General features: G+C 52.9%; 6 protein-coding genes across 6 annotated transcripts; all 6 read right to left on the reverse strand.

Annotated features, from left to right (window-relative positions):
- Positions 1-233: 233 nt before the first annotated feature.
- BO72DRAFT_451697 (uncharacterized protein) lies at positions 234-1,907 on the reverse strand. The gene has a single exon (XM_040945551.1). The coding sequence runs from the start codon at positions 1,474-1,476 to the stop codon at positions 442-444; it is 1,035 nt and encodes a 344-aa protein (XP_040797521.1). The 5' UTR covers positions 1,477-1,907; the 3' UTR covers positions 234-441.
- Positions 1,908-3,463: 1,556 nt separating this feature from the next.
- On the reverse strand, positions 3,464-5,049 carry BO72DRAFT_518276 (uncharacterized protein). The gene is made up of 2 exons (XM_040949641.1): positions 4,290-5,049; positions 3,464-4,221 (listed from the first exon to the last, which is right to left on the reverse strand). The coding sequence occupies exons 1-2, from the start codon at positions 4,647-4,649 to the stop codon at positions 3,688-3,690; spliced, it is 894 nt and encodes a 297-aa protein (XP_040797522.1). The 5' UTR covers positions 4,650-5,049; the 3' UTR covers positions 3,464-3,687.
- On the reverse strand, positions 4,892-6,306 carry BO72DRAFT_518284 (uncharacterized protein). The gene is made up of 2 exons (XM_040949642.1): positions 5,465-6,306; positions 4,892-5,384 (listed from the first exon to the last, which is right to left on the reverse strand). The coding sequence occupies exons 1-2, from the start codon at positions 5,988-5,990 to the stop codon at positions 5,134-5,136; spliced, it is 777 nt and encodes a 258-aa protein (XP_040797523.1). The 5' UTR covers positions 5,991-6,306; the 3' UTR covers positions 4,892-5,133.
- Position 6,307: 1 nt separating this feature from the next.
- On the reverse strand, positions 6,308-7,724 carry lea1 (U2 snRNP complex subunit LEA1). Its single transcript, XM_040945552.1, has 4 exons — positions 7,586-7,724; positions 7,417-7,457; positions 7,067-7,327; positions 6,308-6,945 (listed from the first exon to the last, which is right to left on the reverse strand). Exons 1-4 carry the CDS (start codon positions 7,662-7,664, stop codon positions 6,562-6,564), a joined length of 765 nt encoding a protein of 254 aa, XP_040797524.1. The 5' UTR covers positions 7,665-7,724; the 3' UTR covers positions 6,308-6,561.
- A 447-nt stretch (positions 7,725-8,171) lies between these two features.
- Positions 8,172-10,724, reverse strand: BO72DRAFT_235656 (putative nucleoside diphosphatase (Ynd1)). The gene is made up of 4 exons (XM_040939893.1): positions 10,526-10,724; positions 10,425-10,459; positions 10,243-10,369; positions 8,172-10,176 (listed from the first exon to the last, which is right to left on the reverse strand). Exons 1-4 carry the CDS (start codon positions 10,533-10,535, stop codon positions 8,204-8,206), a joined length of 2,145 nt encoding a protein of 714 aa, XP_040797525.1. The 5' UTR covers positions 10,536-10,724; the 3' UTR covers positions 8,172-8,203.
- A 1,150-nt stretch (positions 10,725-11,874) lies between these two features.
- BO72DRAFT_235653 (ammonium transporter) lies at positions 11,875-14,122 on the reverse strand. Its single transcript, XM_040939892.1, has 5 exons — positions 13,735-14,122; positions 13,449-13,663; positions 13,202-13,382; positions 12,829-13,149; positions 11,875-12,771 (listed from the first exon to the last, which is right to left on the reverse strand). The coding sequence occupies exons 1-5, from the start codon at positions 13,741-13,743 to the stop codon at positions 12,073-12,075; spliced, it is 1,425 nt and encodes a 474-aa protein (XP_040797526.1). The 5' UTR covers positions 13,744-14,122; the 3' UTR covers positions 11,875-12,072.
- Positions 14,123-14,911: the final 789 nt, after the last annotated feature.

Consider the following 14,911-nt stretch of genomic DNA (forward strand, 5'->3'; position numbering starts at 1 on the left):
GGGGTTGGGATGGGGATTTGGGAGCGGGTGCACTACTCACCTAGTAGTGATCGCTTATAAGTTACTACTTATAGATGAGGGTTGATGGTTACATATGTGAGGTACCTTATGGTTGATGGAAAATACAATTGATGAAAGCAACTTTGTAATCTATGTCAATGTAAATGCTAAGGAGAGGAAAGGCTAAACTCCAATATGCTAAGACCAGACCACGCTATTGATTGATTAGATGACAGCCACGCTCGCTTGCATATATGGAAGAACGCTGGGTTAAGTGCATCAGTCCCAAGAGATTCGAAAAAAAGGAAATGCTGGTATGTGTGGTTCAGTGGTATCATCGCCAGTGCAGGATTAGAACGAATGCTTGTTTTTTCCCCCAGTGCACGCTGTAAAATGAGTGTCCCCGCCAAATGCTGTGTTTCAATTCTGGACCTTCGTTTTCTATCGGCGGATCCGGCCGGATCGAAAGACCGTCAAGTCAATGGACTCGACCGAGTCTGATCCGTCATCTACCTCAATGGTAGCCATCTTCGTTACGGAATGGTCACCGTCCCTAGTTGTTTGTGTTGGGCCAGGTAACGGTTCAGGCGTTGGTGCTTTCTTCTCCTCCTGCACCACAGCCACGTGTGGTTGCTCTGCCTTGAGTCGGTGTACTTCTTTGGTGGCCAGGTCGAGCAAACTCTGGAGCTTCTGCTTCACCGTAACCAATTCTGTTGAACAGTCGCCCGCCCGGAGAAAATGGTAGGCGGCGGTTTCACACAGTCCATGGACAACCTCCAGCTGTTTCTCGGCGGCATCAAAGGGGGATGCCTGCGACGCGGCCGGGGCTCGGGACGCCGGGGGACCCTGTCTCCGAGCGTTACGGATGCTGGTCAGGAGTTCATCCTCCGTTGAGGTAGGGCTTGCAAGCGAGGCGTTAATTGGCGACATCCTTGAACCGCGACTCATCATGGCACTGCGATACCCGGATGTGCGCAGCTGTGACATCTTTCCTTTGCGAATGTTGTTGCGGGCAGTCCCAATATTGCGGACCATTTCCTCCAAGGTCTTCTGTGTGTGTCCATCATACTCAATGATAAGGTTGTGCCGTGTACTGACGAAGATGTCCCCATCACTCGAGTCCACCCAGGGTGCCTCGTCGGCTCCGCGTTTTCGGGGATTCGAGTTCGGCTGATTTTGAGAGGTATTCGGAGTGGTGATTGCAGTTCCTTCTCGAGCTTCAGGGGCAGATGAGAGGGACGGACTCTCGGTGTTGGCAAGTGTCGAATTCAAGTCATCCGTGCGAATGGAGCAGATAGAGCTGTTTCTGCGGCGGCGGGTTCTGTGGGCGGCGTGTCGTTTGTAGGCATTGGCGTATTCGGCGTGTTTGGCGGCAGTGTGGTTAGCTAGATCAGACAGTTGACCTATCCAAGTCGGTGCATTGTCTGATAGATAAGAAAATGCTCCCAGAGCGTCCATCTGTTCGCCGAGGGTCATAGTGTGGGTTGGTGTTTTGATTTGGGAAAGGGGTGAAAAGTGCACTTCGGCCCCCGGATATGTACTTCCGAGTCCGAGGTCGATCTGGAAGGTTGTGGGACCGCGCGATAGTCCCCGAAATTTAGAAGCTACCCCGCTGACCGGCCAGGAGGAGGATCAAAGGGGGCGGTACAATGGTAGGTCGTCTCGTCGTGAGATCGTTAAGAATGGCCGATAAAGGAGAGAAGATTGAGTATGGTGATGATAAAGTTGAGCCCGGGCGAGCTACTCTAATAAGACCCTTACGATGATGGCTCCATGGGTCAGGGACTAGTGCACGCGAAGGTGTGTGGCACTAAATTAGCGGACGGGAGATTTAGATTAAGCAAACAATAACATCAGAAAAAAAACGAACAAGAGTAAATTTCCAGCGAGTTGAGTGGGGGAAAGAGTGAGAGCAGCTAAATGAGGGGAGGGGAAAGGAGGGAGGGAGGGGGGAGAGAAGAGAGGGGGGAATGCTGGAGAAAAGGACTCAGGGAAGAGAGAGAGAGACAGCCATAGGAAAAGAGAGTAAGAATGAAGACTGGTAGGTTTGGCGGGAAGAAGTTACAGAGGAAGCTAAAAGTGACGTCCCCGAAAAGTGAAGCCCGAAGCGTGGGTCTGTGAACTTGGCCGTAATCTTACCCGTACCAGTCAGTACAGTCAGTACAGTCAGTACCACTTTGCATTTCCTCCCTTCCGGCCACTCGGACAATACGGAAGCTTCTTTCCCTTTCTCAATCACCATGTGATGCCTGGAAATTACTACTATTAGTGAGTATTACTACTGTGACTTTTCCTGTCGCTTTCATTCCAAGAACAATCGACTCCGAGATGGAATCACATCCATGTCCCCTGCAAAGAGACGGACAAGCGGTGAACAGCCGCTAACGAAGTACCGCTACGGTTCCTTCCACTGCTTGCTTGGATGCACGAGAACTACGACTTTAGTTACTGATTCATTAATGGGGGCCGTTGACTCCCCTCCACTAAAGTCGCTGACTCGCATCTTCAGCCGCAATACTTGTCGAAGACGAAGTACCTTCTAGAAAATGAGACCCTCCATATGTTTGAGGATTTCTCGAAGCCTGACCGGTCATTAATCTCAAACAGGGGAAGTCTCACGACTCGATCGATTGTACTGTACTGAGTAGCGACAAGACGCCTTGAAGTGGCAGCACGTGCCTCGGCGACCACAAGCGAGTTTGAAAACCAGCATGCACCTTGTCCAACCGTTCCGCTCCTCCTCCTGCCTGGTGCCGATGACTGTCGAACAAGCAAGGAATCCATGAACGATGCAACCAGCAGGGGAGATCCGAACGCAATGGTCGCTTTGTTTGATTATGGTAACGGCGACTTTACCCAAGCGAGTCATGACACGTAACGGTCTACATGCACCTTGCGACGGATGACGGCGGCGATACGCTAGCATCCTCACCGTGCTGCTTATAGCCGAACATTATACCCCCCCCCCCCCCCCCCCCCCCCCCCCCCCCCCCCAGAGCAAAAAAAAAAAAAAAAAAAAAAAAAAAAAAAAAAAAAAAAAAAAAAAAAAAAAAAAAAAAAAACCCACGTAGCTGTCAAGTTACCATGTCTTGCATTCTATCATGTTTGACTGGATGGAAATGCCGATCGCCCCAAGTCAGGAAACCGGCAGCTGGTTGGCCCGGTGGTTTTAATGTTGTGTGATCCTTCAAAGACCGGATTGAAGGGAGGTGACACCCCTGGCCGCGATGACATGTCCTTCAGTGATTCCTTGGTGGGTGAACATAATGGTACCGTATCGAGCACGAGATGTTATTGCTTATCGATCCGCCCACCGGTCACAACGCACGAAATAGTACTTCGGAAAATGTCCCGCAAGAGAGCATGCGGGCCAAACAATACCTTGCCAACTTTCTACGGATCAACAACCTTTGCTGGACGCTTTTGCCTGTGCAGTGATTGATTGTTCTCCGGAACACAGCTTCGCCATGTGCAAGCCACCAGTCTTATGCCGAGTAATTCTGGCTTCGCCGAACATTATTCGAATCATAGACCTCAATCAGCCACAAATTCGTCTCTGAGATCTCATGGTCGAGGTCACCCAAGACACCAAGTGAAACGAAATGAACGAACTCTATTGCACCGCAAAAAAATGCTCTATACATGCTAACTGAGCTCAGCTGCTGAGCTGGCGCCGCCCGAGATTGGCTAACTGGGCGATCCCTTGTGCTTCAAGTAGAAGTCTTTCCAGGCATCCAAAGCCTGCTTGGCCTTCATCATGGCCTCCATGGCTTCTTTCCATCTCTTCTCAGCCTCGTCGAGTCGCTGGCCTAATTGCTGACTCATGTATTGGTGTGTTACGATGTGCCCGGCAGCCGTCAGTGGGTTGGATAAGTTTGCAGGTGCTGCAGGCGCAGGAGCACTCCCTGAAGGACCGGCAACAGTTTGAGGGACGGTTGAAGGTCCAGCAACAGCTGCTTGATTCTTAGCAGGCCGACCCCGTTTCTTAGCTGGTTTTGGGCCTGGAGCATCATCATCGTCATCGTCATCATTATCGTCATCGGCACGCTTTCTCTTCTGTTTGCCCTTCGCCTTTTCAGAAAGCTTCTTCTGACCATCATCATCATCATCATCATCATCCTCTTCCTCTTCTTCTTCTTCCTCCCCCTCTCTCATATGCGGACATGACCTTTTGGCGCGGCGACATGGTGAGCATGCTGTTCTAGGTCTGCCACGCTTGGGCTGATATTGCAACAGTTAGTACAGGCATGGCGAAAGACAGTTTCTTTCTCTGAAAATGCGCAACAAACCTTTCCATTCTTCGCAGCTGTCGGTGCAGCTACCTTTGCGGTCGATGGTCCGGCCACTGAGCCAGGAGGTTGAGCAACCTGCTTTGCAGCGGCAGGCACTTTTCCAGTCGATGGTCCGGCCACTGAACTAGCAGGTTGAGCAGCCTGCTTTGCAGCTGCAGGCACTCTTCCTGTCGATGGTCCGGCCACTGAGCTAGTAGGTTGAGCAGCCTGCTTTCCAGTGATGGGCACCTTCGCAGTCGATGGTCCAGCGGTTGCCTGTGCAGTTCCAGCGGTGGTAGACCTAGTCTGCCTCTTTTGGGCCGTTCCAGCAACTTTGGCACCGGTGTCTCCGGGTCCTGTATTTATAACTCGAGCCATGGTTCAACGAATGGTTGCAAATGTAGGAATAAGCTATTGTGGAGTTGGGATGTAGAGCTATAGTGATTGGAATAGTGGACTGATCGATAGTAGCTAGCTGGCTGTGAGATTGCTGTCAATATCCAGTGCGAGTCCCAACCGCCAGTCTATATATCCCAAAGATAGAGCTACTCAAGCCTTCAGCATGAGGATAACGACAATGATAGCTCATTGAATCGATCCGAATACAAGGAGCTGAGACGAAATCGATCTATATCCAGAACAACCTGAAGGCATGGCAGTCTAAATCCGACCGAGCTATATCGGGATACAAGACAGGCCTTTGTTTGAACAAAGACAACAATGGTTTCAGCAATAGAGTCCTGAAAGAGTCATTGAACTTTTAACCAATCCTTTTGAATCCGCTGTCGACCCAAAGAACTAAAGCACTCCAGAAGACACTGTCTTTGTGCCAACCACACTCCCGAAACAGTAACCAGGAAAATCAAGGCCACAGCTCAACCTCCTCCCACCTCTCAGTATCCCCATCCCTCACAACGGTCCACCTCTTACGAACAGCATCCGGCGCCCTGGAAAGATCCAACATCTCCACCTCCTCAGGCTTGATGACCACGACGCGGAAATTCCGTCTCGCAACCGGGTCCCGCAAGTCCTCAACCTTCTGCCCGATCTTCAGCTCCGAAGTCTCCGGGTGCTTCGACCGCGGCTGTCCCGGCGGCGGGTTCCTAAACGTGCCTGTAGATTTTCACCCGTAACCCATTAGCCCAACCAGCCCCTCAAAACCCCTCCGGAAGCAAAGCCAAAGGAAAACAAACCTCGCATGACCGGCGAATGACTCGCAAAATACGTCGTCACCATCCGTTCCCAGTCCCAGTCTCCCTCGGCCCACCCCGCATCCTGCCCCCTAACCCCCCCCCAAACCCTCTTCTGTTCCTCTTCGCCACCCTTACCCCCGAAAACATACGTCCCCCCCTTCACCCGCCACTGCACCTGCACCTCCTCCAGCCAAAACACCCCCTCCACCTGCCCGCCGCTGACCCCCAACTCGCCCACCTTCGCCATCCGGATATCCGTCGTGAACACGGGCATGTCGCTCTCCAGCCCGGAAGGGTTCCGGCCGATGCCCTGGGCGTCGAGCGCCGAGGCGGCGCTGGGGTGCAGGCTCAGCACCTCCGGGAAGAAGCCGCGCAGCTCGCAGGTGCGGGAGCGCGGCACGGGGAGGCCGGTGGTTGGGTGGTGGGTGACGGTGGAGAGGGTGAAGGATTTGCTTTTGCTGGAGGTTAGGTGGGTTTTGAGGAGGGGGGACCAGGGTGCTGGTGCTTTTGCTTTTGCTTGGGGCATTTGGGCGGCGATGGTGGTGGTGAGGGGTCGGTGGGGTTGGAGTTGGACTTGGAAGAGGCGGGTGAGGTGTTTGAGGCGGTGGTTTGGTGATGCCAGCTTGATTTTTACCGTTATTGGGCTGTTGATTTGGGGATGATTGTAGGGGTGTTAATTAAAGGGAGATTGTAGGAGTAAGTCGGTGGGATTAATAGAAATCAATTCAGTGGGAATCAGGGAAATATGGGAGGTGATGACGTTTTGACTATAAGACGGATGTTGTCGGGGCCTATCTTCACGTGAAGATATCTGATTGTGATTGTGATTGTGCTGGCCTGACAATGGGACTGTACAAACTCATCACAGACACTAGAGTAGCGAGATCCTGGCCAAACGATTGAGCTGTCGCATACTCAAGCTTGAGCTGTAAAATAGCCAACCCTACCCAGTCCCCAACCTCTGAACCACAAGAAATCCATCAAATCAACCACCTTTACACAAGACCGCGAACCAAACCAACCAAACCAAACCACACTCCATTGAAACAGAATCCGTATACAATAAACCCACAAATACAACAGAATCCCCAACATGACTAAGTCTCCATCTCATCCCCACTATCCGCATAATCCACCGCACCACCCGGTATCCGCCCCTCATTCAGCTCGCGCTCCAAGCGCGTGATCTCCTGCAGACTCTTGGCCTCGCGGATCAGCTTCTCGACGCGCTTGCGCTCCCGGTCCGTCAACTTCACCCGCACCGCGCGGTCCCCGGCGCCGGCGGCGGCCCCGATCTGCTGCGCCGTTGCCGGCACGTCGAAGGTCCGCGACTTGACGCCCATGATCTTCGAGGCCAGCGCCGAGGGCTCCTCAGCCGTGCCGAACAGCTCCGTCGCCTTCTCGCGCTCCGCGTCCTTCACCTTCTGGTAGTCCAGGAACCGTAGGCTGGGGATGCGCCAGATGAGGTAGTGGCGGTAGTGCTGTGCGTGGCCAGACGATTAGCATGCTTAACAAAGTAAACGAAACACAACTCCCCCGCCCCCGCCCCCGCCCCGCCATACACCCAATCCCCTGAACCACACAACCTAAGGGAAAACTAACCTCCTTCCTCGTCACCGGATTCTCCAACACCACCAAATGCGTCAACCCGGTCAACCCGCGCAACGGATCCAGATCCGCCAGCTCCGCGACCGCGTTCGCCGTCAGGTTCACGGCCGTTAGGTTCGGCACCGACGCCGCCAGCGTCGATTGGATCTGCTTGATGCGGTTCCGCGCCAGGAGGAGGGTGTGCAGCCGCGGGAAGAAGGGGAAGTTGCCCAGCGTGGTGATGTCGTTGTCCGTCAAGTCGATTGCATCTTGGTCCTACACCCGAAAAGTCCCCGGTTAGCGAGGTCTTGACTTCTTGCACATACTGTCCACTGCGAACAATTGAGGGGGAAAGGCAAACTCACCTTGGCAATACCCAAGTTCTCAATCGCGGGGATCTTGTGCCCTACATACCACCAATCGCGCCAACAATTCGATATCAATCCAGCTCCTTTAGACAAGATGTAGTATCTGACTTTTCAGATTTCCCGGGGAGGTTGGGGGCCGTGGTTGATTTGGGGCTTCAAAACGCACCTCGGAGATCTAGCTCGCGGTCCTTGAGCGGGTTGATGTACGAAAGGGAATTTTGGATCAGTTCGACGGTCAATCGCATGGTGGCGGTGGATGTGTGGTTTCGTGTTTGGAACTAGGGTATCATGCGCGTGGAAACACAAAGCAATGGATAAGAAGATCGGAAGGAAAGTGGATTGAACACGACAGCAAATCGCAAGCTTTTCGGTGGGTGGTGACAGACAGGATGAGTGTCGGGAGCTCCGTCCGCTGCGACTGGCCCTGTCCGGGCTTCACAATCACGGATGATTTTGCCAGGGCGGTGTGTAGCGACTGACTCAGCTTTTGCACCTTTCGCACGTGACGCTCTTCTCTACAGTATCCATATCCAGATCTGAACAAGGTTTCATGAAAGTAAATGTTTGCACCTGGCATTGACTAAATCGGCTATGTCTAATACTTTGACAAATGGTTCGAACAGAGTAACCATATACTCAAGAGCACGTGCTCCGACAATATCGTACCAAGAAGCAACTCCGGAAATTACACGGCCAACACCAATCCAAGTCCTGGCCTGACAACGCGGAACACCAACTCCTGGAAATGCAACACGGCGAACATAATCATAATCATACAGAAGGATCATTCATCTGTAAGAGGGGTCATGACTGGCGATTTATTGGGGTGAGATCGAGAAGGACTGCCAGCTCTGGACCGGCGACCATTCATCGTCGGGCCCAGTGCCACCGGCGCCAGGTGATCCCTGCTCTCGGTCCTCACCACGAGACCATGCCGATCCATCGCCGAGACACCCGGACTCGGAGTGATACCGAGTCCAATAGTCCCTGAAGATGAGTTGTCCAGCGCATACTTGAAAGTGGGTGTATTGCTACCGCTTCCCCAGCTCGATGCCCGCTTCGGTGCCATGAATTTCGCGGAGTCCGCTTCCGATGGACGTCCCCCATCGATGGAGCTGCGGCTGGACGCCGTCTCACCGAGATCATAGGCAGCAGCACCATCCTCAAGAACGCGTTCATATGTGGGACTTCTCGGCCCGAAGAAAGGCAGCTTGCCGCCAAAGACTCTCCGTTTCTTGGGGTAGTTGGGGTGAGAAGGACCACCGCCACCGAAGACGTTCTGAATCTTGTGATACATCTTGAGCCGGCGGCTGCGCCCGCAGAGGAAAAATGCAGCCACAACTATTATAAGCAGGAAGAGAATGAGACCAGGCACTCTGCGGGATGGGCTGCTGTCGAGCATGGCGTCGCGCCATGATCCGTTGTGTGCGCCTTCAGGATCGGGCAGCAGCTCGGCACTCGGATATTGAAAGTCGCTAGGGACCCCGGCAACATTGCTGCCGAAGCCTACCGGAAGTGCCTCTTGAGCTTCGATAGGAATCTGCGAGGATGCATACAGAACCATTTTTCCGAGAGTCCAGCTCACTTCCGTGTCTTGAATCTTGTCGGCAGCCTGAAAAGAGTCCAGAAAGCCTTTGCTCTGACCATGGGACAACACCTCCTTGGTCCCGTTGTGGCTCGAGCTTTTCATTTCGTCCAATCCTACCCGAGGGATCCCAATGCCGTCATGCAGTACATTGATGATCCATGATGCCTTGAAGCAAACCTCGGAGGCTGATTCCCGATCGACCTTCTTGCCCCATTGATGGCTCTCAATTCCAGCCTCAATGCTCTCCCAGTCTTGAGAGCAGAAAGACTGTACGCGATCCTGGTAGGTGTGAAAATCGTAGGCTTTGTCCTTGTGGCCCATCTCAAAGATCTCGTGAGTCGTATGCCAGTACTCGCTGATCCCGACAAAGTGGTTTACATCGAAGTCAATGGCTGGTACATGCACACCACGGAGGAGACATGGCTGGTCCGGACAAGGCGCATCTTTGTCCAGTAAAGGATATGTTTGACGCAAGCACTCGTCAAACTTTCCAGTCCCCAGTAGATGCATACTGTCGTCTTTCGGGAGAAGTGGCTTTCCATCGATAGTCGTACGCAAGCCTGCAGGTAAACAGGGATCCGGGAGCTCCGTGACTCCTCCAACAGCACTGGCCGCCTGCAGAGACTCGACGAAGCGCCTCCGAGCCTCATGCACCCCAAATTCCAGCCATGAAGTGACGAAAACCCTGTGTTCCTGGTCCGATCCGTCAATGTTGCGCAGCCGCAGTAGCGTCAGGTCGTTCGCGTGCTTTTCGCTCTCGGTCGCGTTGGGCGCAAATGCGATCTGTGCCGATGCGCCACCCATGTCCAAAAACCCATACGTGTGGTGACCCTTGCCGTGATCATGAGACCCTGGCGAATCGAAGCTTCCGAGGAGATAGTTCGTGGCAATCCAACCGTACAACCCCTCCGTCACTCCGGGGATAACCTGGATATGAACATCGCAGTCGGGAAGCAAGAAATCCGAGTTCGCGCCGACGTATGAGCAAATCTGCTCCAGCAGGACTTTCCGTTCGACATCGCCTAGCAGACGCATACCGGCAGTGGCAAGGAGAAAGATCGGGGTGTCTTTGATAGCATCATCGGGTACGATTTCACGGGCATGTTCGAGAAGTTCCGCAAGATGTTCGTGTCCCACATCTTCTGGTTTGTTGGCGAAAGAAGATACTCCTATGAGCCATGAGTGTTAATCTGGGGTTCAAATTTCAAGCATCCATTACATCCTAGAAGTCGTACCTGGGTGAATTTTCTTGGTCCAGTGGGATTTTGTTTTGATTTCCGGGAGAGACTTGAGCTTATCTCCGTCAGCCTCTTTGCGAGCGATGGCGTTGTCTAACCATCGATAGACATGAACTCGAGTCCCCTGTCGAGGCATTAGCGAAAGTAATCTTTATCGAGCCCACCGGGATCCAACATACAGACGAGCCTGCGTCCAAGACGACTCCATAGCGCCCTATGAGACCCTGCATTAGCACCCTGAAAATCCACTTCCGGTGGGGAAATGCGACCGACAACTTACATTTGCCCATGGGGATCGCGGCGGTGGTATTAAGATTAGTATTGTAAATGTGTGAACAATCCGAGCCGCATGACCACCTTGGAGCCAGCACCAAGCAGGTGAATAGCGAATGTTGTCAGCAGTCGAAGGGGTGCAAAGCAAGGTGTGGATGTTGTGATCGCAAAAGGTACGGAAGGCGGGCGGGGAGCCGGTCGCAGATAAGAGAGATGCGACAGTCGACGGGAGGAACGGTGACAAACGAATGGCTCTTGCTACGAGGAAGCAAGATGGAGTAGAAAGTCAAAGGTAGAGGAGAACCAGAGATGTAATCCGGAAGTCAGAGTTAGAGGTGGAAATGGACGGAACGAGAGGAGTGTAAAGGGAGAAATGAGGAGTGGGGAGGTGAAGAATGGCAGGAAGAGGAGGAGGAGTCGGAAAGGGTGATGGTTTAGTTTGGCGAGGAGGGAGACGAAGGGAAAACGGCCAAAAAGGTAAAAGGCAAAAAGGAAAAGTGGATGAGGTCCGACCGATAAGACGGGAACGGATGCAGGAGGAAGCCTCCAAGCCTATCCGGGAATGGTCGGGAAGCGGCCAGACTTGCGTATACAAAAGGCAGATAATAGCCTGCACCACGTTTCCGAGGTCCCTTTCCAACCTTAACCCGAAGGGAGTTCGTATTGAGCATCATGGATCGTTTGATGAGGTTAAATGTTAATTATAGATCGATGATGAGATTGACTCTGATCGATGATCTTCACCAGTAGATGTCTTCTTCATTTTCATCCTCACCTACTTATGTACACAGTACACAGTAGATAATTGCAATCTACTAAGTAAGTTAGTATCTTCGGGAAGATTAAGTGGAAGGGTCTCGGCCAGCCTGCTTGGTCCAAGAATGCAGTGAATCAAATGAATCCAGTCAAATTGTGAAAATACCCCGGCCGGGGTTGACGTAAGCTCTGCACGCCTTGTTCCATCGCCTGAACCGGTGATTGGTTACCTGCCCTCCACCACCTGTCCTCCAGGCTGCCCCTCGTTCCACTGAGAGCGTCTGAGAGTCTGAGATCCTCTCCCGCATCAACTCCATCTTTCACTTCGGTTGGACGCCTGACACCAACCAGCCATCTCTTTATTCTGGAGACCACCAAGCGACGTCGGATGTATCCGACCATCCATGGCTATCCGGTGACGATGACGATATGTCCGGATTTAGCTCCGGAGCTCCACCGTACCCTGCCAGGCTGTTGTCGCTCGACGGTGGTGATATGGCATCATTCCACTTATCCGGCCCGAGCTTGACAGCTCACGCCCGGCTTACGATCAACGTTGTCAGAGCAGCAACACCCAATAATACCTTGCAACCATGAATCTCGTTGTGCAACCCATGCAACAACGCGATACGGTGGACGATCGGAGGCCGCGCGTCTTAATAATCTACCACAGTGTTGCTGCTGCTGAATCTATCGATTTTCCGCAGTTACAGGCATAGAGATCGGCAAACGCTCCGATATCAAGTTCTTGCACTCAAACACAAGAATAAACAATACACACTGCACACTGCAGCAAGTCTATACCCCGCTCCCCTTCACCTGGCACTCCTCCTTCGTGATGGAGCCGGATGAATTCTGCGACACTCCGATCAAGGTAGGACTAGTACTTCCCTGAGTGATCGACCAGTCCCCGATTTGCTCGTCGAAGAACTCGGTCTGGTCCAACCCTAACAACTCGGCTTCCTCACTGACCCGAAGGTTCATGCCCGGGATATACTTGAGAATCAGCAGCAGAGCGCAGGTCACCACGAACGAATAGCTGGAGATGGCGCAGATCTCCGCGATTTGTTTTCCAACTTGCACTCCGTTTCCATCGATCGCTCCTGGCGCCAGACTACTGCCATCCAAGGCCGAAATCTTCTGGCTGGCGAACAACCCTGTCAGAAACGCACCCACCATTCCACCAATGCCGTGGAGTTTGAAAACATCCAAGCCTTCGTCGACACCGATCCACTCGTTCACGTTCTGAAGAAGGGAACAGACAACCGCGGTGATGAATCCAATGCACGCAGCGAGCCAGAACGACACGCAGCCGGCAGCTGGGGTGATTCCGACCAATCCGGCGATCGCACCTTCACAAGCACCAACTATTGAGAATTTTCCGCGATGCTTGATCATATCCACCAATACCCAGCCGAGGATACCTGTGCATCCGGCCGTGTTGGTGTTGAAGACGGCCACCATGGCACGCATGCTCGCATTGAGACTTGAACCGCCCTGCGTTCCTCGAATATTAGACTGTATGCACAACACGAGACCATGCGTGACACATACATTGAAACCAAGCCAGCCAGTCCAGATCAAGACGGTTCCCAGAAAGATGAGTGTAGTGTTGTGAGGTTTGCGGAAAGAAGGTGCTCCGTAATCCCTCCTTTTGCCGAGAATCAAAGCATAGGCTAAGGCCGAGACACCGGAAGCGATATGCACCGGACCGCCACCCGCAAAGTCAATGGCGGGAAGGTTGTACAGCCATCCGTTACTGCTCCAGGTCCATCGAGCCAACGGGCAGTAGACGACCGTAGCCCACCAGAAGCTGAAGACGAGCGAAGGGAGGATAGCGCCTCTCTCAAAAGTGCCCCCAACAACGATCATCACCTGTGGCTCTTAGCGCTGACTATGCGGAGGCGGACTGGGACGGGAGTCTTACTGTGCATGCGCAAAAGAGCAGTTGGAACAGGCAAAACACCACTTCTGGCAGGACGGCCGAGCCAGGCGAGGGGGCTACAAGGACCTCCATCAAGCCGAAATTCTTCAGCGTGCCAATGAAGGGGCCTCCATCTCTCGAGTAGGCCAACGAGTACCCCCAAAATAGCCATTGAAAGGTTGAGCTGCATGAGAATCAGCACGGGGGGTAACGAAATATCGCATAGCACCTGCAGCGGGAGCGAACTCACACCGCAAGAACCATGAAAGCCTGGAACAGTAAGGCCATCGCAGACTTCCTCCGCGTCAAACCACTATACAACAAGCCGATCCCCGGCAGAATCATGAACACGATAAAGGTGCACGCGACGATGTAGACATAATTATATTCGTAACCCACAAACTGGGCATTGACATCCACGGTGAGCGGGTCGCCGCCCCCGGGCATTGAGGCATTATAGACCGGCTGTTCGGGAGAAAGATGATCAGTTTTGACATCGAGCAACAACAAAACATACTTTGGGACCTCCCACTTACCGCAGCCATGTCGGACAGATTATACCGAGATTGTGAACAAGGGAGTATATCCCACCACGTCCGGTCCGATTCTCGTTTCGCTGGCAAGGGAAAGACACCCGCCCCTCGCTCCAAGCACTCTATATGTACTGTCCGAGCCTTACATCTTCTTGGCCTGACTCAATCCTATCCACCTTTCGCGAGGCTCCACAGTTACTCCATTCTGATGGTGGGAAATCCATGCCAAGCAGGATCCTTATCAATATCCCACTGAAAGCAGCAGAATGGGCTCTCGCAAGCACCTAGCCCTATCGAGTCCCCTTGGCGCAGCGCAATGTTCCCCATCACAACCAGTGCAGCGTGATTGATATGACTGTAATCACCCACGGGCCAGATGATATCACAATGCCAAGACCAGGGATCGCCTGTATACCGCACCGATAAGGTATGCGGATCCACGAGCTATCGGGCTATGGTTGAATCGATTGGATCCCAGATGGTGACCCCGGATCAATGCGCCTTCTGGGGCTTAGTGCATTGGCCAGATTGATGCAGGGCCATGCGGTGATAAGGATCTTGCGTGGCAGGGTATCAAGACGGAATGATTGGCGAGAGATAACAGCTTTGGGGGAGAGATAGGGTTGGTTGGGGTGGAACGCCACAGCGGTGGATTATTGTCTGGGAGGATCCAAGAGAAGATGGGTGCGTGGTGTGCCCAGAGCGGAGGGATGGTAGGGATGATATATAGTCGCTGAATGGTGGTGTGATGTTGTCTGGTCGGGGGGTGGGCTAAGGGTGATTGAATGGGTGCATTAGGGGGTGTGCTGCTAGCACCGATGGACTATATACTGAATCAGACGTGGGCTGAAGTGCCTTGCCACGCTTCGCGATATACTGTACTGCACTCCGTAGCGCGACGATAAGGTGAGGGCGAGGCTGTTCAGCTATCATCCGCTTCTGTTATCCTACATGACGATCAACACCTGCAGCTTCGAGCTTCGACAACACCCCAGCACCGTATCATTCCATTAGAGACCAGGAAAGCAGAAACCTCAATCTGATAGTTACACTTTTTCCTTACTACCCATTCATCCTACATCGACCCTCCCTAATTCCCACCCTCTCAACCCAAATCTTTACCACCAACCCCAGACCCCCACGCCCAAAACAATAAGTATCTTCGCAAACATCCCACATC

The sequence above is a fragment of the Aspergillus fijiensis genome (assembly GCF_003184825.1).
Source record: "Aspergillus fijiensis CBS 313.89 unplaced genomic scaffold BO72scaffold_59, whole genome shotgun sequence".
NCBI classification, from domain to species: domain Eukaryota; kingdom Fungi; phylum Ascomycota; class Eurotiomycetes; order Eurotiales; family Aspergillaceae; genus Aspergillus; species Aspergillus fijiensis.

What these genes read in the sequence shown, in the direction of transcription:
- BO72DRAFT_518284 (XM_040949642.1), bottom strand. Translation starts at nt 5,990, where the DNA reads ATGCCCCAAGCAAAAGCAAAAGCACCAGCACCCTGGTCCCCCCTCCTC. An exon ending in TCATTCGCCGGTCATGCGAG is followed by an intron (nt 5,385 to 5,464) that starts GTTTGTTTTCCT and finishes GAAAATCTACAG; the next exon opens with GCACGTTTAGGAACCCGCCG.
- BO72DRAFT_451697 (XM_040945551.1), bottom strand. Translation starts at nt 1,476, where the DNA reads ATGACCCTCGGCGAACAGATGGACGCTCTGGGAGCATTTTCTTATCTA.
- lea1 (XM_040945552.1), bottom strand. Translation starts at nt 7,664, where the DNA reads ATGCGATTGACCGTCGAACTGATCCAAAATTCCCTTTCGTACATCAAC. An exon ending in CCGCGAGCTAGATCTCCGAG is followed by an intron (nt 7,458 to 7,585) that starts GTGCGTTTTGAA and finishes GGTGGTATGTAG; the next exon opens with GGCACAAGATCCCCGCGATT. An exon ending in ATCCGGTGACGAGGAAGGAG is followed by an intron (nt 6,946 to 7,066) that starts GTTAGTTTTCCC and finishes GGCCACGCACAG; the next exon opens with CACTACCGCCACTACCTCAT.
- BO72DRAFT_235653 (XM_040939892.1), bottom strand. An exon ending in TGCTCTTTTGCGCATGCACA is followed by an intron (nt 13,150 to 13,201) that starts GTAAGACTCCCG and finishes TAAGAGCCACAG; the next exon opens with GTGATGATCGTTGTTGGGGG. An exon ending in CTGGCTGGCTTGGTTTCAAT is followed by an intron (nt 12,772 to 12,828) that starts GTATGTGTCACG and finishes CGAGGAACGCAG; the next exon opens with GGCGGTTCAAGTCTCAATGC.
- BO72DRAFT_518276 (XM_040949641.1), bottom strand. Translation starts at nt 4,649, where the DNA reads ATGGCTCGAGTTATAAATACAGGACCCGGAGACACCGGTGCCAAAGTT. An exon ending in CAGCTGCGAAGAATGGAAAG is followed by an intron (nt 4,222 to 4,289) that starts GTTTGTTGCGCA and finishes TTGCAATATCAG; the next exon opens with CCCAAGCGTGGCAGACCTAG.
- BO72DRAFT_235656 (XM_040939893.1), bottom strand. An exon ending in TCTTGGACGCAGGCTCGTCT is followed by an intron (nt 10,370 to 10,424) that starts GTATGTTGGATC and finishes ATGCCTCGACAG; the next exon opens with GGGACTCGAGTTCATGTCTA. An exon ending in GACCAAGAAAATTCACCCAG is followed by an intron (nt 10,177 to 10,242) that starts GTACGACTTCTA and finishes CATGGCTCATAG; the next exon opens with GAGTATCTTCTTTCGCCAAC.